Here is a 19,659-nt window from a genome sequence, read left to right on the forward strand (position 1 = left end):
TTACATTTTCCCCGTGTGTGGTCCACCAACGGTAAGAACACTTTAATTTCGTTGACTCGAGATTTATGAGCAAGGAATTTTACATCGTAACGGAAAATTGGATGATTACACTTGATTACCGTGAAATATTTCGATCTACTGGAATTACTCGAAAGTTAAATCGATGTGTTCAGTTGAATTTCCCGATGGCTTGGAAAATTCATGAAATTCCGGATATGTGGAACACGTAACTCGGAAACAGAAAATTTAAAACTTGATGCATTATAGATCCAGCTCTTTAATTCCACCTTTGCCTCTTCCTAGGGCAAATAGAGGAGAAGATAAATTATCGTTCAAAAAACTTCAACAAGCACGCTTCCATAAAAAGCCAAACCTGCCGAAAATTTCAAATTTGCTTTTTCCAATTTTGACATCATATGAGTGACACTCATCATTGACGTTTTGAAACGTTTTACTTTTCGTAACCAGTTACGAAAAGTAAAATATTTCGCAACTGATATGAAACGATACTTGCTTTCATTCCATAGCAACGGAGTTAAAAAGTAAATAATTTCCGTCACTAGACGATTGAAAACGAAACTGCGAGGGACGTTTGTAAAGAAGTTTTTGGTACTTTTAATTTGAATTCATTCATAGCCACTTCCTATTCAAAATTAGAAAAAATACCGTGTGAACACGTTTGGAAACACTATTTTTCGTATTTTGAGTACTTTTGTGCAACTCGCTTCGCTTGCGAAGAAAATACGCTAATTACGAAAAATAATGCTTCTCCCTACTTGTTTCACCAATAACTATTGAAGAGGGTTTTTTCATTTTTTCTACAATTTTATTTTTCACTTTTGTTCTTTTAGAATCACATTGATACACGATGATATTTCATCGATACGCGTGTCGTAAGATTACCTTCAAAAAATCTCGGAAAAGAGTCAAAAAAAGAGTTGAAAATTAGTCAAATTGAACTCAAATTGTCCGAATTTTTCTGTAGACTTTATTTATTGCACTTTGATAGATACTACATTTTGTTGAGAAAGGAAAATAAAGAAGCAAAAATATTATAGTAAATTTAATAGTGTATACAAATAAGAACATAGTATATACAATAAATAACAACCGATTTTTATTTGGGTGTAGCTTGTAGAACTTTTCTCGACAGTCTCATAAGGCCAGACACCGGATCTCTTCCAAAGTATTTGACCTGTATCTCCTGCCCAACTTTCAAATCTAGAGCTGTAGGATGGGCGACCTGAAACGTGAATAAAAGCAAAGATATACTTTCACCATACAAGCAGTAACAAATCTTATACAGGATATCCAACTAAGATTTTCAATAAAAAGTAAAAAAAGGTTATTGGACTAATATTTATGAACAGAATTTTGAACAGATTTGATTAATTTCTTTACAAAAACTTCTTTGCACATTCAAATGTGAAGAAATGAAATACATCCGTTACCTTTCTCTGATCGAGCTGTGAATTATGTAAAAGTGCAGGAGGCATTTCAGGGTATAACTTCACCATTACCCCAATATCCCTGATTTCAACTATCGTAGCTGGATAAATTCCACCAAATTCTAATTCTGGTGCTTTTTCTGTATTCAGAAGTTTCGTGATTATTTCTTTGGCCTCTTCCATCGCGCTTTCACTAGGCGCAAAAATTTCAAATTTGTTATCCTCTAAGTAATTCACCTGAAAAGAGTATTCTTGAATAAGATCAAAACTTATAGAAACTAAATATACTCATACCTGAACACCTGTTTCTACAAACAATTTCTTCATGTTCACTCCTCCTACTCCAATTAATTTCGCTCTCTTATGTGGCTCAACCTCCATCTGTTCAGAAACAGGCCAATTCCCTTTTTTTTCTGATCTGAAATGAAAAGGAGAATCTCAATAAACACAACCCCTGCTTCATGTCAAACACATACCTTGGGGCAGCCATAGTGTCATTCATAATTTGTAATATTTTCGTCTTAGCATCTGTAGCTTTTTGTATCGATTCCATAACAATTTTTAGAGGAAGGCCCGGTATTTTAATGTCAGCTTGAAGGGCAGTAATTCCTTTTTTTGTTCCAGCTATTTTGAAATCCATATCTCCCATGTAATCCTCAATACCCTAGAATGACTTAATACAGTTGAGATTCAGTATATTCTTATCTTTTCAAAAGAATACTGCAGTAAAAAAAGATACTTACTAGTAAATCAGTGAGTAAGCGATAATCCTCAATTTCCTTATTATCTTTATTGTACTTTGTCACTAATCCAATAGCTACACCAGCTGCAGGAGTCGTTACTGGTACTCCAGCATCCATAAGTGCTAAGCTTCCACCACAAACACTAGCCATGGAGCTAGATCCTGAAATCATATAGTCCTTCAATGAAGTTATTATCGATACACCCACAAGAAAATCATTGGTAATCTCAGTGAAATATTCAATTATTCTTACCATTTGACTCAAGAACTTCAGAGGTGAGTCTGACAGTGAAAGGAAAATCATCTGGTAAAATTGGTGCAAGTCCTTTTTCAGCCAAAGCACCGTGTCCCATTTCCCTTCGTCCTATAGGTCCTACCCTTCCAACTTCATTGGTGGCAAATGGAGGAAATTCATAATGAAGAAAGAAATTTTTTTCCTTCACTCCGCTGAAAATAAGGGAACTCTAAGGAAAAACTTTGATACGAACAGCTGTTAATACCAAATATATTGATTATTGATAAGGTTGTGAATAAATATGTAACCTAAAAACAGTTTCAGAAGTTGATGTGAACATCAGTTATCTGAATCATATTTGTTTCAATACAACACTGGAAATATACTTACATGGTCTTACCTAGTTAACATTGATAGAGTATCCAGTTTAAGAGCGCTATCTGAAGAATCAAGGGTAACTGTGCAAAATACTTGTGTTTGTCCTCTTCTAAACATTGCACTTCCATGTAATGGTTTATATAAATCCACCTGACACTCAATTTTTCGTAATTCATCCAATTTTCTACCATCACACCTGATATCAGTTTTGAATATCAAGTCACGAAACATTTTCTTGACTATTAGATTATTATATGCATCCCCTATTAAAGAAGGATCAAGATCAGGAAAATTGACCTTGACTTTCTCCAGAACGTCCTGCCTGATCTCTGTTAGAGCTACATCTCTTTGTAGTTTATCTAAAGAAAAATTTTGTAACACTTCTTTTACTCTCATTTCTGATAATGACTGAAGAGCTTCTACAACTTCTTCAGATACTCCTGGCTTTGCTTCTAACTCTCTTTTAGGTTTACCATATTGTTTTTGCAGCTTCTCAATAGAATTAACAACATGCTGGGCTTCTTTAGTACCAGTCTTTATAGCTTTTAATAAATCCTGCATCAAAATATTGTTTGCATTGCCTTCTAACATTACCACTAAATTCCTCTTTGTAGCAGATACAATCAAATTTAAATCAGAATGTTGTAACTGTTTTCTCGTAGGATTAACTAATATCTCATTATCTAAAAAACCTAACCTAACAGCCCCGATAGGCCCATTCCAAGGTATGTCACTTATAGCCAGTGCAGCTGAAGCAGCATTAATTGACAGAATATCAGGGTTATTCACTCCATCAATTGCAAGCATATTGCAAATGATTTGTGTTTCACAATTAAAATTTTCAGGAAACAGTGGCCTCAAACTCCTATCTATGAGCCTTGAGGTTAATATTTCTTTTTCAGAAGGTCCTAATTCTCTGCGAAAAAAGTTTGTTGGTATTCTTCCAGCAGCAGCAGACTTTTGTCGGTAATCTACGACTAGTGGAAGAAAATTACTTTGAGATGGTTTGGATTTGGACACTGCCGTTACCATCACTGATGTATCACCAAGAGTGGCAACAGCACAACCGTCTGCTAATCTAGCATATTGACCAGTTGAAATTCTTATATTTTTTCTGAAAATCAGAACGATTACTCACTCAATTATAGGAAATATCATTTCACACAAACCCGTTCGAAAAAGAGACATCAACTTCTGCCGAAGATGAACTGCCAGCAAAGAAACGAAAGGAATTACTATCTTTAGTGATTCGAAGGATATTAGTATGTCGTCTGAATTTTCTGAGAAACATTTCAAATTTCTATTGAATTAGTGTAAAGATAATTGATTTTGTAAATTTCGGGAAAATTATGTTCAATCATAACCTAAAAATCTAAAAGTAACGAAAAACGAAAGTTTGCGAAACTATTCAGTGTCAACAACCTCTAAAAATACCAAATTCGTGATTTTCAGGTTGGCAACACTGGAATCATCACCATCACCAATAACAATGACACCAACCTTTTTATCCGCTGATGGGTGATCGCTATAATCAAAATCAAAGCAAAGAGTTGTTACTCTTTGATCAAACATTCTGATTTTTTTTGCTGATAACAGAGACTGCTCTCTGCTGATATGCTGATATGGAGACATTCGAACAATGAGGAAAAAAATGTGAATTTCCTCAAACAGTTCCGTCTTTATCAGCGTAGGAAAATTCAAAAATTAAGTTATTAATTTTATTTATCTTCAGGTACGTTTCGATATACGTAGTCGTTTAATCAAATTTTAAATATTTATCTTTGCAATTAAAAGATCAAGGACTTCTAGATTACATAAATTAAGTGAATCAATAGAATATTTCTCATTACAATTACTTATTGAGATTTCGGTAATTTCTTTTCAGGCTCCAAATGGCACAAAGTCATCCTCTAATATTACGATTGCTTGCCTCTTCCGCTGTAGCAGCTGGAAGAGCTGGTAAAATTATTAGGGATATTATGAGCAGAGGTGAACTAGGAATTGTTGAAAAAGTAGGGTGGTAAAATTTTCCAATTTGACTAAACAACTTTAAAATCATTTCTTTTTTCAAGGGAAAAAATGACTTACAAACAGAAGCTGATCGTTCAGCTCAAAGATGTATAATAGCATCATTATCACAACAATTTCCAAGTTTAACAATAATTGGTGAAGAAGAGCCAAGTCATTGTGAGGTAAAAGGGGTATCATTTTTCTCTAACATTTATGAGAGAGAATATAATTTTAGGTGCCTAGTGATTGGATTGTGACTGATCTTGATCAGGAAATATTGTCCAAGAGGTGCCCGAATGAATATTTGGAAGTTTCTGATAAAGATGTCGTTGTTTGGGTTGATCCCCTAGATGGGACATCTGAATATGCACAGGTAAAAATTTTAATCATGTTTTGATAGGAATTTTATGCCTGATAGTTTACAAAGTTGTTTCAGAAGGAAACTTTCTCATTATTTTTTAGAAAAAACTAAGAGGACTGACTTCTTGTTATCATTTTTGTAATCTGGGACCCAAAATTGGTGAATACGATTTTTTTCACTTGCCTAGCACAGTTCTTTCAGTTCTAAATAATTACCAAAATAATTGAGTTTCTTATCTTAAGTTCAGACTCTCCGAAATAAGGCACTTCATGTTATTTGCAACATGAGGAATTGAGAATAATGCAGGTTTAGGATGAGTTACTAAGTATTTAAAGCGGAATCAAAAACATATTGTTTTTGGCTATTTTATTTATAACTTCTATCTGGTTATATTGAAAATACTTGACATCCTCATTTTGTTTGTTTTATCCTTGGTAGGGTCTTTTGGACCATGTTACTGTCCTTGTTGGTGTGAGTGTTAAGGGTAAAGCAGTTGGGGGTGTTATTCATCAACCATACCATAATTACCAAATTCAGAAAGATACAAATGGACGAACTATCTGGGGATTAGTTGGTTTGGGTGTTGGAGGTTTCGAACCAGCTTCACCACCTTCAAACAAGTTCATAGTAACAACAACTAGGTCACATTCAGATGGAATTGTGCAGAAGGCACTAGATGCACTTAATCCAGATGAAATTTTGAGAGTTGGAGGAGCAGGCCATAAGGTGAGAAAGAAGTATTTCGGGTCTTTGTTTGCAAGTTTCTGAAATTGGGAAGAAAAGGTTGCATTTCATTTTATCTACAAACAAAATAAAATCACAAAGCAAAATTTCTTTGGATGAAGTGGGTTTTTTTTAAGGTGAAAAATCCATTCAAAATGGCTTTGCAAATTTCTCTGAAATCTTTACTTTACTACTGGTACTTAAGCATCATCTAAAACTATGGCGTATTCATGGGGAAATTTTTTGTCTGCGGTTATAAATCGAAATAAAATATTCTCTTTCACATGGTAGGAGAATTTTTTGGGTAGCTTCAAACCTATTCTTCCACTTATCCTTCAATTTATTCAGCTTCTACTTTTACTAATTTCCCTTATGTATTGGTATTCAATATCTCAAAGCTTTCATTTTTATCACATTACCAATGGAATCTTGCAAGGGTCTTTCAGCATCTGTCATGTCTCTCTTCATCATTTGTAAAGAATCCATTTGAAACCATCCATAGTCATAGTCCATCTCAGAAGTCTCTTCGCCCCCTAGTTATTTCTCGATAAATTTTTCAGGTTATGTTGCTCATCGAAGGCAAAGCTCATGCATACGTTTTCGCAAGTAAAGGTTGTAAAAAATGGGATACTTGCGCCCCTGAAGCCGTTTTGACTGCTTGTGGTGGAAAATTGACTAACATATTTGGAGAGAATTATGATTATAGTAAAGATGTCGAATATCCGAACAAGAAGGGGGTCTTTGCCACAGCTAAAGGTATCGATCACGGGAGTTTGGTGAAAAAAATTCCTGAAGAAGTGTTGAACGCTTTATCCTAAATGGAAAATTAATTTTTTATTGAAACCTATGCGAGTCTTAGAGTCCATTCAAGCATCTCGTGCAGACTTTTTCTGCAATATATTATTAAACATTCCACAAACTATCAGGCATTTGAAATTAAGCAACACTATATAAGTTTGAGTGTCCTAAATATTTTCAGTTTGCTGTTCTATATGTATGAAAATATTAATTTCTCTTTCATTCTAATGAATTTGTTCATGTAATGAATGTAAAACTTATCCTTCAAAAATCACGCACAATAGATGTAAGAATATGAACTAAGAAAATCTTCTGTTGGCCAAAATACAAATTATTCATGTTCCACTTATTTATTGATTATAATTCCTGAACATTTCCTAATAAATAATAAAAATGGGTTTGGATGTATGAATGGGTAAGATAGTAGGTAGTTGTTTTTTTGCCAGGCATATTCATCGTATTTGTTTAATGACTCCATAGCTGAGTGCTAGGACTAAAAAGCCTGGAAATTTCTTATACATACATATTCATCTATTGTTCACTAATCGTTATCTTAATTATTGATCTACAACACAGAATATATTTCAGTTTATGCTGAAAAAAGCGAAGACAAAGGAAACAAAAAATCATTTGAAATGAGAAAATTCATTCGAGAAAACACTTTTTATTGTATTATATTATGGATTATTGTTCCAATCGTGCACAGCTTCTCGAAACTCTTCCTTGTATAACCTTGTTCAATTATTTTCTCACAAATTGGATCACATATAAAAGTCATATTTTCATCATACAAAAGCACGTTAGCTGCTACTTAGATTAATAATGAATCAAATTTTAATGTCATGAGATTTTTCTCGAAATTTCTTGTGCCAAAATTCGTAGTTTTCTCCTTAAAATTTTTCCACTCGCAGTTTTTGGTATTTCATCGACGAATATAACGCCTCCTCTCAGCCACTTCTGTTGAGATAGGCTCCCTGAAAGTGTCATGGTTAACCTTCTTCCAAAATGTGTATCATTCGAAATCAGGATGAAGTATGGAACCAAGTAAATGTTAGAATGAAAAGGGCGATATTTATGAAACTTTTCAGGCATATATGCAATATACACAGTGCAATTATAATTGGAAGGAACCAACATAAAACTTTTCAATAAATTTGGCACTCAATCATATTATAAGTGTGTATAGGGAACAGTTATATCTGTTTCCACTAAGCTTTGTATGTACAAATTCAAACTAAAGTGTTTCAAAATCTGCAAAAATACACTGGAAAGCACAGGAATAACAAGAAATATGGCATTAGATGCGTTATGTACCAATGAACTTGCCTGCTTAGTTTCATAAGTATTCCGCTTTTAGTTTTAAAGATTTGAAGCTACTTCATCTCAACCTTGTATACAGTATTATGTAGGAAGTAACAAATTACGTACTTTTTACATAATCTTGTACTTCAGTTTCTCTCAATGATGATCCGTCTTTTTTTACTACGAACGCAACAGGTAGTTCACCAGATCTTTCATTGGGGATGCCGACAACTCCACAATCTTGAATATCCTTGTGTGATAACAGAAGAGCTTCCAATTCTGCTGGAGCAACCTAGTAAATTAAATATAAAACTTATTCTCAAAATCCTTTACACTATCTTTCTCTGATATATAAGTACCTCACGAATTTCAACCGTGTCTATCCCGTAGAATCGAAAGAAGGATAGTGTAAAAAATATTCAAGTTATGAACGGTGAATGCCAAAAATCAAGAATATGAGAAAAATTGTTTTTTTAAAGGTACACTTATATTCAAATGCACAAGGAAGATAATTTCATTCATGGTTATCCAGAAATTAAGAGTTTGAGTAAAAGCGTCATTTTTTAATATCCAGGAAAAATATCTTCCCTTTTCGAGTGCATTCAATTGTAAGCGTGGCTTTTAATAAAAATAAAAGTTTTTTTAATATTAATATAAGAGCAGGTATACTCGTAGACCAATCTATGAGTATATTTTTTGTCCTGAGCTGTATGACAATGAAAAAACAGAAATCTCGAACTAAACTAACCTGGAATCCGTTGTACTTTATCAACTCCTTTATACGGTCAGTTATATAAAAATTATACTCGTTGTCGTAATATCCAACGTCTCCTGTTAAGAACCAGCCATCATCGGTGAAAGTTTCTTTTGTAGCTTCTGGGTTGTTGTAGTAACCTTTCATCACCGTCTCCCCCTTTATGCACACTTCTCCACTTTCATATGGACCCAAAAACTCGCCGGTGTCTATATCCCTAATGGCAAATTTCATGTAAGGGGTAACTTTTCCTGAAGAACCTGGTTTCCATTTTTCCTCCTTCCTGTCACTGAACACCACTGCGAAAGTCGTTTCAGTCAGTCCGTATGCTTGTCTTATCAGATTTAAATTCAGCCTGAAAAAGTATGTTTTGGAATACAGAGAGGATAAACTGCAATGTAATTATTCTAGGAAAAAAGGTTTCTCCTGACCTCTTCTTGATCTCTCTTTCTGTTGATTCCTTCAAAGGTGCAGCAGCAGATATTATTTCTTTGATGGAAGATAAGTTATATTCTTCCACCAATTCGCTTTTTGATAGAAAAACTACCAATGGAGGTACCACGAACAACCTCTTGACTTTATAGGTTTCGACAGCCTTCAAGAATGTTTGCACTTCGAATTCCTTGAAAACAACCACGGACCCATAAATCATCAAGCCTGTTATAGTGGTACATAATCCATACGCGTGAAAAAATGGAGCTACGCACAAGGTAACACTCTCTTGATCGTGTATTCTAGGATCTCTGGAAAAGTATAAAAACCATATTCATCCAAATGTTCCAGAGGAACATAAAATTGATTATAATGATTTTACAGTTCACAATTTTCGTTTATCATTATTATATGTATAATTTTTTCATTTGACTTACTTGAAATGTACATATAAGGTGTTCATATTATTATGGGTCAACATAACCCCTTTAGGCAATCCAGTTGTACCGGAAGAGTTCATAATAAACGCTACATGTTCCCTTATGTCCACTTGCGTTGTAGCTATAGTGGTGGTCCAAGCTCCATCCAAACTTTCTTCTATAAAATCTTTCAAACACATAGCTTTACTTGTACTATCACCCGAGTCAATAACGATGATTTTTTCAATAAATATCAATTTCTTCTTTAACTCGTAGAACTTTTCAACTAAGGCTTCGGAGCAAAAGACAACTTTCGGTTTGGAAATGCCCAAGTTACCCTCAAGTTCTTCAATAGTATAATCGAAATTAATTAAAGCTACGGTTGCCCCGATGTACATGGCAGATATAACTGGAAAAAAATACTGCAGATTATTTTCACTGCAAATGGCAATGACGGTATTCTCAGCATATCCATTGATTCGCAAAGCTTCTCCTAATGAACAGGTCTGCATGATGAGCTCATAGTACGTCACCTTCCTCTTAGAATATCCATCGTACTGAAAACGCAAAAAAAAAAAATCGGTTGGAGCAATCATCCACAACAAAAGAAGAATTGAAGGTGTTTTTATCAACGAGCGATGCAAGAGGTGACCTTTGACCTAGTCCGAAAATATCGTAGGTCAAATATAGTACTTTTCTGTGATATGGGGTGTTAAAAATGGGAACTTTTTTCGCCTTTTTGTTAATAAAACAAGAGGAAGGCAAGAAATATTTCATTGAAAGGTTTCAGGGAATAATTTGCATTTGCAATTCTATTAGCATAACGAAATATCCTGTTGCTCTTTTAATTTTATCAATGAAAAAGTGAGGAAATTCCCATTTTTGTCACCCCATATCTCAAAGGAAGGCTGCATATTTGGCTCCAATGAAGCCGCAAAGTTTTTATTAAAGATAGAATACCCTTCAATAATATGGACCAGAGTTTTACTCACCAGAGCTACATCATCCTCTTCATGTTTCAAGAAATTCCGGTAAATCACTTCACCAAAAGACTCCTTTGGCAAGGGCACCATTGGAGATAATCCTTCAATAACATATTTCCTATCGCCCATATTTTCACCCTTCTGCTCTTTCTAAAAAAGATGATCAAAATGATATTTTGAGAAATCAAAATATTAAATATGCTCAGGAAATTCCGTATCTGTTCTTATCAAGATGGGAGTTGTGTTGCTCTGACGAGAACAAATAAGGTCGAAACCATGGTCAGGATCTACTTCTTCCTCTAACTTAAGGATTAGTTCGATTTCGATCGTTTCATTCCACTTTATGTTACCTTTTAACTTATTTGAATCCATGTGAATTCCGCCTCAATAATGAATAATTATAAAAGGATTGTTCACATCATAATTTTAAGGGATTGGTTGAGAAACTATTAATTTTATTTTCAACTAAGTATCTGTTTTATATTTTTCCAAATAATTTGCACAAAAATGAAGAATTTATACTTGCATTTGCTGCCAAGCAATCTTTGAAACACACTGGGTTTTAAACTTGAGATTTTGTTCGTTTTTTGGTTGATAAAACAAGAATTATGAGGAAGATATGATGAAGAAGTAGGTACAAAATTTGTATTTTAGCATCTTACCTTTGATGGCTGAATTAGATATAATTTCTTGAGTCAATAAAGCGACCGCTTATTATGCGAAAGTAGATGAGATCTCAAATCACTAGAGCAACAAATTACCCTGCTGAATTCACCTATTTCGAATCACAAATAGAACAATTTCACTAATGAAGTAATTATTGGTGCAGTTTTTTATATCGAAGTCTCGAAAACAAATTAAATTTAATTATAAAATTGAGTTCATCTTGGGAAACGCTTCTGAATTAATTACTAATGAAAGTAAACCGTGGGACAAAAGGCGAATTCAAACGCAGAGAATATCATGTAGCAGGTGATTTTTTGCTTCTAAAAAAATTACTCCACGACCCATGGAATCGGAGCATGTAGGTAGCTATGTATACAGGGTGTTTCCCGAACAAAAGGACAAACGAAAAATAGATTATATCGAGCTTATTTCAAAAGAACCCAATTTGGGTAACTCGTTGCCGATGTACAGGGTATCTTATTTTTTGGGCACTTTAGCGATGTATTTCCCTTATCTTTGAAGATTTTAACGATAGTGTGCTACTTTTTCATGAAATTCAAAATGGCGCAAGCAGAATTTTGATAGCCCTTTTGGTTTTCGAGATAGATAACTGAGATATGATGAGGGGTGCCTGAAAAGTGATACCTTTCAATTTCACCCTGTATCCCAAATTTCACCGAAATTTTGAAAGAAATAAGGAAATTATGGAACAGATTAATGATTTAATTATTTCTGAATAAATTGTCTTTCTATGGGTAACTCAGTCCTGAAGCCACATTCCAAGATAACATTCAACACACTTTTTTGCCATTTCAATGATATTGGTAATTGCCCGCCTTATAACTTCAGAATTTCTGTGAGCATCCAAAAGGAAAAGGAAAACGGATTTGAAATTTTCGGGAAATCTGGTAACTAGCTGTAGAGATTTGATTGAAGAATATTTTAGATGGTGCCTTTTTTCAGCTGGATAGGATCTGCATTTTTCAGAATAATTCGGAAATTAAACAAAATCTGTGTCAAGCATCGTTGGGTGGGTTCAGTATCTGAATGTGTGACCGCCTTTCTTATGAATTTGAACAAGCCCCCAAAAGCACCTTCGCGTCAGTAATTCGTATTTATAGTATTTATTTTATTGTTCACTACCTAGTGTTAACCCTCCCAATCATAATTCGTTTATTCACTACGTATAACGATATAACTGTTCATACTTACCTTATAGATTTGAACGAAATGAATGAATAAATAAGATGTGACAGATGACCATTTAGCGAGTCACTATCTACCTCTTCGAATATTCACTCTGTAGCATTGAATTAATTCAATCGCAATGCGAAAAACATAATTAAGTATTATGGTTACGCTTTTTATGTCTGTTTTTATATGTTTGGAATCTCAAAAAACATAAAAGTAACATAAAATTGCTTATACTTAGTTATTCGAGAATGTTTTCCGATGAATAATGTACACGCTTGTATTTTTAATAGTTCTTACAACGAATGAATTACTTTTTTCCCATTAAAACTTCTTGCGCCAGAATTCTGAGTTTTCTTCTCAAAATTTTCCCACTAGCTGTTTTCGGTATTTCATCAACGAATATAACACCTCCTCTCAACCATTTGTTTTGGGATATTCGTCCTGGAAGAAATATCATTTAGGTACAATACTATTATTGAAATATATTCAAAAATTTCTCTCAAATGTGAAATTATCTGTTAAAGTGAAAATGGCAAATTCCATTCGCTCATCGCTCATGGAGAAATAAGCTGCTCCTCTATTGTTGAGAATATTGATGGTTTCCGAATATTCATATTATCCGTACCATCTTAATTTTTTTTTTTCAATTACATAAATTTATAATGATTCAAGTTGAATCATTTTTCACCCTCAATATTGACGAGCAGTTTAGTTGATCTGATTCAATACTCCCTGGCTTTTTCACACTTCTGAAACATGTAGTGTACTTAAATGAAATCGAAGATCTTCTATTCTCAAATTAATAACTTATTGTTAAGTTAACAATTTTATAAAAAATAAGTTTTTGGATTTGACAAATGGAATGACGCTACTCTCATTCCAATTGTCGAGTACCCAAAAGAGGAGACCTATATGGCACACATACTTCTTACAAAATCTTGTACTTCGATTTCCTTCAATGAAGATCCATCTTTTCGAACTACGAATGCAACAGGTAGTTCACCAGATCTTTCGTCTGGCAGTCCAACAACTCCACAGTCCCGAATTTCTGTGTGAGATAACAGTAAAGCTTCCAGTTCTGCTGGTGGGACCTAAAGAACAAATCTTTCTGTATTCGAAATTTTATAAATTTCAGAAATAGCTCCGAAATCTTCAATCTTATATTCACCTGAAATCCGTTAAACTTGATCAACTCCTTTATACGGTCAGTTATATAAAAATTGTACTCGTTGTCGTAATATCCAACGTCTCCTGTCAAGAACCAGCCATCATCGGTGAAAGTATGTTTTGTAGCTTCTGGGTTGTTGTAGTAACCTTTCATCACCATCTCCCCCTTTATGCACACTTCTCCACTTTCATATGGACCCAAAAACTCGCCGGTGTCTATATCCCTAATGGCAAATTTCATGTAAGGGGTAACTTTTCCTGAAGAACCTGGTTTCCATTTTTCCTCTTCCCTGCCACTGTACACTACAGCGAAAGTCGTTTCGGTCAGTCCGTACGCTTGTCTTATCAGATTCAAATTCAGCCTAAAAAAGTAGCATTTATAAAATAACAACTTTTTGATGCGGAATCACATGGGGAAAAGCACAGCCTCCTATCGCCTATCAAAATGATGCACAGTAGGCACAGGTTGAAATAATTTGTAGTAAGCATAGTGGTCTTAGAATAAGAGTTAAACGATATTCAAATAGAAAAAGGTTTGTTTTCTCTCTGACCTCTTCTTGATCTCTCTTTCTGTTGATTCCTTCAAAGGTGCAGCAGCAGATATTATTTCCTTGATGGAAGATAAGTTATATTCTTCCACCAATTCGCTTTTTGATAGAAAAACTACCAATGGTGGTACCACGAACAACCTCTTGATTTTATAGGTTTCGACAGCCTTCAAGAATGTTTGGACCTCGAATTCCTTGAAAACGACCACGGAACCATAAATCATCAAGCCTGTTATAGTGGTACATAATCCATAGGCGTGAAAAAATGGAGCTACGCACAAGGTAACACTCTCTTGGTCATGTATTCTAGGATCTCTGGAAAAGGCATGGAAACCATATTTATTCAAGAAACTTCACTAAATAAAGAAATCTGAGAAACTGAGTGAATTAGAGTCCCCAGCTTTTATAAAATTTGTAATACTGATTATTGTACAGTTCACAATTTTCGGTTATATTCTTTGACTTACTTGAAGTGTGCATATAAGGTGTTCATATTATTATGGGTCAACATAACACCTTTAGGCAATCCAGTTGTACCGGAAGAGTTCATAATAAACGCTACATGTTCCCTTATGTCCACTGGCGTTGTAGCTATAGTGGAGGTCCAAGCCCCATCCAAACTTTCTTCTATAAAATCTCTTAAACATACAGCTTTAGCAGTACTATCACCCGAGTCAATAACGATGATTTTTTCGATAAATATCAATTTCTTCTTTAACTCGTAGAACTTTTCAACTAAGGCTTCGGAGCAAAAGACAACTTTTGGTTTGGAAATGCCCAAGCTACCCTCAAGTTCTTCGACTGTGTAATCGAAATTAACTAAAGCTACTGTTGCTCCGATGTACATGGCTGATATAATTGGGAAAAAATATTGCAGATTGTTTTGACTGCAGATGGCAATAACAGAATTTTCATCATATCTATTGATGCGCAGAGCTTCTGCTAGTGAACAAGTCTGCCTAATGAGCTCATAGTAAGTCACCTTCCTCTTAGAGTATCCATCATACTGAAAATAATAAAATAGTGATTAGTATGAGCTATGATCATCAAAGTCGAATAAAGAAAGACGTAGCTGTGATTACAATACACTCGCTTCAGAAACGAAATACTAGAAAGAAATCGAAAATTGTCCTACACTGCATTTGAGTTAATAGGTTGGCCGAAGTTGAGTCCAAATATTCATGCGACAACCTATTCCTATCGTACTTTTGTTTCACCTTGAATATAGTACCAGATATCATAAGGCTCATTTCAAATAAGGCATAATTTGCGTAAATAATCGGTCTCACAAGAGACTGAAAACTCCACTCAATTTCTCAGACAATTCCAATGATGGCAGCAAACAGACAATAAACAAAATAAGTATCAATTTTATTTTGTGAACCTAAATACCTACTGACTAATGAAGAAGAGAATACTTTGCTAATCAAAATAAAAAACGCCTGGGGACTGTGAATCATTTACGTTTTTTGAAAGAACAACCATTCAACAGTCCTGAAAGATTTTCTCAAACATGTATCTGCATGCCAGGTTTGGATATTTTGGCAAAGAGGAAATATCTCTTTCTTCAAGTCTACGAATTTCAGGCTGACTTGAAACGGGCATATGGTAAAGGATTGTCAAACTTTTAGATGTTAAGTTTGAGAGTCCTAAGATGATCTGTAAAAACCTCTGAGGTATTTGAAGACTGTGCAAACACACAAAATTGACTCACCAAAGCTACATCCTCGTCTTCATGTTGCAAAAAACTTTGGTGAATAACTTCACCAAAAGAGACCTCTGGCAAGGGAATAATTGGAGGTAATCCCTCTATGATATTCGATCTGTCGCACATATTTTCTCTCTCCTGATTACCCTATAACTAATGCTGAAACCTTAATGAGAAGATACTATCTCTTATCTTCAGCATCATAAAACATAATCTTCTGGAGCGAAAAACTCCGGTATCAATATTTATTTTTCGATGTATAATTATGCGGACAATGTTTCGAGAGATATTATCCAAATTGTAGAGTGATTATAGCCAGTATTTCGTGATAAATGGAAGAAGTCTACAATACCCAACAATTAAATTGCGCATTATATAAAAGCATTTAAAATTTCGTTTACTTATGGGGAATATACGTTCGTATATGATCTACTACCAATTCGAATATTGTGTATTGGTCTGTGGAACCATATATTGACCATATTCTCCTTAAATCTAGCATTGGTGACTTGTAAAAGGGAAAAAGGTTGGCATTGACCACATATACAGGGTCACTAGACAACACAAAAGACAACGGCTCAAAGGATATAAAGGTCCTCAAACTGAATGAGGATTATGGTTTTAAATTTCCCATCTGGATATTGGTTTGAGAGATTTATGAAAAAACGCTAAAACTGCGAAGTCCCATATCTTTCGTTGATATGTCAAATTTTTCGCTGATATTTCACAGCAGCTCACGAAAAATTGTAGGCAATATTCAAAAATTTTTCTAAAAATCAGTCCTTTATTTAAATTTTGTATGGCATTCATATCTTACGAAATATTAGTGAATTTTCTAATATAAATAATTTCTAAAGATAACTCGAATGAAAATCCTAAATAAAGCCCGTTTGTAACAGCCGAGAATTCTCTACCAAGTTTTGGTAAGAAAACCGCAGAGATTATTTTATATGCAACTGAACAGTGAATCCTACTTGATCCTACCGAATGTAACGGTAAAGAATTCACGACGGATAAATTCTCGGCAAACGGACATAAAGTATGAGGCTTCATTTTGTGACTAGTTGATACCCCGTTTTAGTTGCTGCATTCTACAGGGGTTGTATTCGGGTTCGGCTTTTGGACGGTCCGAGAATTGTTCTCAAACTGCGCAAAACTGTTGCGCCCTATTATAAAATCCTCTGCGCAGTTCTAGAATCTAGAACCATTCTCGGACTGTCCGAAAGCCGAACCCGAATACAGCTAGTATATCTTAAATTCCAGTTAAAAATATCTTCACCCTGTATATTCCAAATTGCCATTTCTATTGAAAATTTCAACAGTACTATTAATTTTTACAGAATTAACCTTGAGGTACACAATTAGTGTGCAGCCTATTGTAATATTTCTGCAGTTTCTCAAATAAAAGTCGTGTGCATCTTACAAATTCTTTTTATTCACAACAATAATGTTTAAATCGACATTTGCTTATGTACAAACACTTTCTCATTAAAAATTCGAAAATAATTTCAGTACACTTTGGGCAGTTTGTTAATGCCAGCATAAAATTCATCAGCTGTAATTGTAAATTCCAATTGAAAAAATATGAAGGGCTTCAAATCAAATGATAAAATAAAAGTGACCTAAAACTAAGGATAGTAAAAAATCCCAAATTTCTTCCACAATATACCAGGAATCAAACATCCTTGAACAATATAACAATTTATTCAAATCATTTGAAAACCTAACTACGCATTTTGTTCGCTACATAAAATCATTAAAATCATCATAATCGTTGACATAGGCGGACAGAGGCTGAAAACAAAAATTAAAGTTAAGAAAGCAAGAAAATGTAACACAATTTCAGTTCAATTCACATATATCAGAGTATCAATACTTACATTTGGATCATCTACTTTCAGTTTCACCTTTCCTTTTCCTTTATTTTTCTTCGCCTTATCTCCTTTTTCGATTTTCTGTTTCTCTAGATATAAATTATCTAAACTATTTTTAATCTTTCTAATATCATGAGAAGGCACTGAAATCAACAAGTTTAGTACTGTGATCATAAAAATCAGGGCTAAAGAACTCACATCCTGCACATAAATTCCTCACAAGACTTTCTGCGAAATTTACAAATTCAGCATTCTTTGACATCGATAAAAGTTTCTTGCAGAGGTTATCTCCAAATTCTTGAATTTCATCTTTACTTGTAGGTAAATCACCCAAAGAATCTCCTGTGGAGAATGTAGTTTCAAGAGCTAATTTTAAATCTGACTCCTTCTGTCTGCGCAACCTCTCCTCTGGACTTATTTCCTCCTCGTCTTCATATTCTTTTATTCTTTTATCATCATCCTTTTTCATCCGCTGATAAAAAGAATAATGATTCATCAAAAAATTACTATTTTCATAATAATGAAAAGTAAGATAATGCATAATTCAAAAAGCTCGAAAATGTGGCTATAAGATAAATTGTTCAATACTAGCAGTGGTAACTAAATCTTGATAAATGTAATATCGCATAAATATTCTGAAAGAAACGCTATTTGCAATGAAGTGTTTTATGATTGCTTATGATAATTAATTTCACCTGAACAATCTATCAGATGAATGGCTATCAATAATAACATTTAAAAAAAGACTGCATGATTTGTTTGATAATGAAAACTGTAATAGAAGAAGAAATTTTCTATATCTGAGATATGTTAGAAAATATGCAGTTTAAATTGTATGCGAGTTTCATATAGCATATCATTTTGTGACTAAAAGCAAGTAATATGAAAGATAGAAGTAACATACCTCTTTTTCAGCAATTTTTTCACTAAGAATTTTCTTTTTAGATTTCTTGACAGGTTCAACTACTTTAATTTCCTCTTCCTTTTTGTCCTCATCTTCATCCTCCCAATTATCCTGAAAAAATGAATAAAATTTTTGAACAAGTCGGTTATTCCATGAAATAAAATATTCCTAAAGAGCTGAAAGCAAATGTAAGTAAAATATAAGCAAGAACAATTAATATTTTACACTTCTAGTTCACATATGTTAGGAAAAGAGGAATATTCTAGAATCTAGGTTAGATTGAAATAAGAAGTTTTCCATCCCTACAGTAAAAGAATATGCTATAAAGTACAAAATTTACTTCTAGTGCATACGTAAGTACACTTACTTTAATTTCTTCTTCCTCATCTTCTCCAGCCCATTTATTCACAACTGGGTTTTCAGGTGCTATTACAGGAGGTTCGAAATTATCGTCGTCTGAAAAATATCCAATTTCAATTTTCTAAACATACATAGTGTTAAGTTACTTACCCCACGACTCCATAATTGAAAAAAATTTAATACTGGGTCAAAAAAAAAGATGATTGAAATTCACGTGTAAAGGAATGAAACCTTTCAACGGCACCACCAGAGGACACACCTGCGTCGATGCTGAATGACACACTGGGTTGAAATTTTGACAAAAAAATCTTGGAAAGAAGGATTATCAAACAACACGTTTGATTTTTCTCAATTTCAGAAAAGAACTTCTAAAATATAGCACTTGTTCCAAATTTTCTGTATTCAATCCAGTTTCTAACTTTTCCATTTCTACTGTAATGTTGACAAAACGAAAATACTGTGAGATATGTCATTATCGACATAGAAATGTGCTTTACGATGATTCGTTTTCTTCTTTTCTTTTTCACGTGGAACTTCGTAAATATTTAGACGGTTGAAAAAACTTGATCAGTTTAATAACTGATGATTGTCAGATCATATTATTTTTTATATCTACCCTCCATCCATTTTCTCCAATTTTTTTGGAAAATCCT

The 19,659-nt window shown here is 33.9% G+C and overlaps 5 protein-coding genes across 8 annotated transcripts; 1 reads left to right on the top strand and 4 right to left on the bottom strand.

Moving 5' to 3' along the window:
- Positions 1-1,048: 1,048 nt before the first annotated feature.
- LOC123308026 (polyribonucleotide nucleotidyltransferase 1, mitochondrial) lies at positions 1,049-4,174 on the bottom strand. Of its 2 annotated transcripts, none has more exons than XM_044890545.1 (8): positions 3,973-4,174; positions 2,826-3,917; positions 2,444-2,637; positions 2,192-2,352; positions 1,925-2,112; positions 1,743-1,866; positions 1,452-1,685; positions 1,049-1,243 (listed from the first exon to the last, which is right to left on the bottom strand). In XM_044890545.1, exons 1-8 carry the CDS (start codon positions 4,092-4,094, stop codon positions 1,118-1,120), a joined length of 2,241 nt encoding a protein of 746 aa, XP_044746480.1. In that variant the 5' UTR covers positions 4,095-4,174; the 3' UTR covers positions 1,049-1,117. The 2 variants fall into 2 exon arrangements, with proteins under 2 accessions (XP_044746480.1, XP_044746481.1); XM_044890546.1 differs by lacking the exon at positions 3,973-4,174 and having other exon boundaries at positions 2,826-3,780; positions 3,833-3,917.
- Positions 4,175-4,373: 199 nt separating this feature from the next.
- On the top strand, positions 4,374-7,044 carry LOC123308171 (3'(2'),5'-bisphosphate nucleotidase 1). Of its 2 annotated transcripts, none has more exons than XM_044890735.1 (6): positions 4,374-4,535; positions 4,689-4,815; positions 4,876-4,995; positions 5,049-5,186; positions 5,613-5,900; positions 6,458-7,044. In XM_044890735.1, exons 2-6 carry the CDS (start codon positions 4,696-4,698, stop codon positions 6,713-6,715), a joined length of 924 nt encoding a protein of 307 aa, XP_044746670.1. In that variant the 5' UTR covers positions 4,374-4,535; positions 4,689-4,695; the 3' UTR covers positions 6,716-7,044. The 2 variants fall into 2 exon arrangements, with proteins under 2 accessions (XP_044746670.1, XP_044746671.1); XM_044890736.1 differs by having other exon boundaries at positions 4,375-4,535; positions 4,678-4,815.
- Positions 7,045-7,339: 295 nt separating this feature from the next.
- On the bottom strand, positions 7,340-12,585 carry LOC123307717 (luciferin 4-monooxygenase-like). Of its 2 annotated transcripts, XM_044890130.1 has the most exons (8): positions 12,464-12,574; positions 11,248-11,329; positions 10,595-10,735; positions 9,621-10,159; positions 9,183-9,494; positions 8,746-9,106; positions 8,124-8,289; positions 7,340-7,669 (listed from the first exon to the last, which is right to left on the bottom strand). In XM_044890130.1, exons 3-8 carry the CDS (start codon positions 10,712-10,714, stop codon positions 7,536-7,538), a joined length of 1,632 nt encoding a protein of 543 aa, XP_044746065.1. In that variant the 5' UTR covers positions 10,715-10,735; positions 11,248-11,329; positions 12,464-12,574; the 3' UTR covers positions 7,340-7,535. The 2 variants fall into 2 exon arrangements, with proteins under 2 accessions (XP_044746065.1, XP_044746067.1); XM_044890132.1 differs by lacking the exon at positions 11,248-11,329 and having other exon boundaries at positions 12,464-12,585.
- Positions 12,586-12,660: 75 nt separating this feature from the next.
- LOC123307716 (luciferin 4-monooxygenase-like) lies at positions 12,661-16,044 on the bottom strand. Its single transcript, XM_044890129.1, has 6 exons — positions 15,875-16,044; positions 14,628-15,166; positions 14,164-14,475; positions 13,614-13,974; positions 13,371-13,536; positions 12,661-12,886 (listed from the first exon to the last, which is right to left on the bottom strand). The coding sequence occupies exons 1-6, from the start codon at positions 15,992-15,994 to the stop codon at positions 12,753-12,755; spliced, it is 1,632 nt and encodes a 543-aa protein (XP_044746064.1). The 5' UTR covers positions 15,995-16,044; the 3' UTR covers positions 12,661-12,752.
- Positions 16,045-17,283: 1,239 nt separating this feature from the next.
- Positions 17,284-19,473, bottom strand: LOC123306804 (eukaryotic translation initiation factor 3 subunit J). The gene is made up of 6 exons (XM_044888954.1): positions 19,157-19,473; positions 19,014-19,102; positions 18,647-18,757; positions 17,941-18,214; positions 17,749-17,885; positions 17,284-17,662 (listed from the first exon to the last, which is right to left on the bottom strand). Exons 1-6 carry the CDS (start codon positions 19,167-19,169, stop codon positions 17,612-17,614), a joined length of 675 nt encoding a protein of 224 aa, XP_044744889.1. The 5' UTR covers positions 19,170-19,473; the 3' UTR covers positions 17,284-17,611.
- Between the last annotated feature and the right edge of the window lie 186 nt (positions 19,474-19,659).

This window comes from Coccinella septempunctata, chromosome 2 (assembly GCF_907165205.1).
Source record: "Coccinella septempunctata chromosome 2, icCocSept1.1, whole genome shotgun sequence".
Taxonomy (NCBI): domain Eukaryota; kingdom Metazoa; phylum Arthropoda; class Insecta; order Coleoptera; family Coccinellidae; genus Coccinella; species Coccinella septempunctata.

Excerpts from the sequence above, each read along its gene's own strand:
- LOC123306804 (XM_044888954.1), bottom strand. Across the intron at positions 18,215-18,646 it reads AAAAAATTGCTGAAAAAGAG|CGGATGAAAAAGGATGATGA; the intron begins GTATGTTACTTC and ends TCTTTTTATCAG. Across the intron at positions 17,886-17,940 it reads GAGGAATTTATGTGCAGGAT|TGCCTTCTCATGATATTAGA; the intron begins GTGAGTTCTTTA and ends TGTTGATTTCAG.
- LOC123307716 (XM_044890129.1), bottom strand. The coding sequence starts at position 15,994 with ATGTGCGACAGATCGAATATCATAGAGGGATTACCTCCAATTATTCCC. Across the intron at positions 13,537-13,613 it reads TCAAGTTTAACGGATTTCAG|GTCCCACCAGCAGAACTGGA; the intron begins GTGAATATAAGA and ends TTTGTTCTTTAG. Across the intron at positions 12,887-13,370 it reads AGTACAAGATTTTGTAAGAA|GACGAATATCCCAAAACAAA; the intron begins GTATGTGTGCCA and ends TATTTCTTCCAG.
- LOC123308026 (XM_044890545.1), bottom strand. The coding sequence starts at position 4,094 with ATGTTTCTCAGAAAATTCAGACGACATACTAATATCCTTCGAATCACT. Across the intron at positions 2,638-2,825 it reads ACTCTATCAATGTTAACTAG|CGGAGTGAAGGAAAAAAATT; the intron begins GTAAGACCATGT and ends CCTTATTTTCAG. Across the intron at positions 1,244-1,451 it reads CACAGCTCGATCAGAGAAAG|GTCGCCCATCCTACAGCTCT; the intron begins GTAACGGATGTA and ends TTCACGTTTCAG.
- LOC123307717 (XM_044890132.1), bottom strand. The coding sequence starts at position 10,714 with ATGGGCGATAGGAAATATGTTATTGAAGGATTATCTCCAATGGTGCCC. Across the intron at positions 9,107-9,182 it reads GAAAGAGAGATCAAGAAGAG|GCTGAATTTAAATCTGATAA; the intron begins GTCAGGAGAAAC and ends ATACTTTTTCAG. Across the intron at positions 7,670-8,123 it reads AGTACAAGATTATGTAAAAA|GGAGCCTATCTCAACAGAAG; the intron begins GTACGTAATTTG and ends TGACACTTTCAG.
- LOC123308171 (XM_044890735.1), top strand. The coding sequence starts at position 4,696 with ATGGCACAAAGTCATCCTCTAATATTACGATTGCTTGCCTCTTCCGCT. Across the intron at positions 4,816-4,875 it reads AACTAGGAATTGTTGAAAAA|GGAAAAAATGACTTACAAAC; the intron begins GTAGGGTGGTAA and ends TCTTTTTTCAAG. Across the intron at positions 5,901-6,457 it reads TTGGAGGAGCAGGCCATAAG|GTTATGTTGCTCATCGAAGG; the intron begins GTGAGAAAGAAG and ends TAAATTTTTCAG.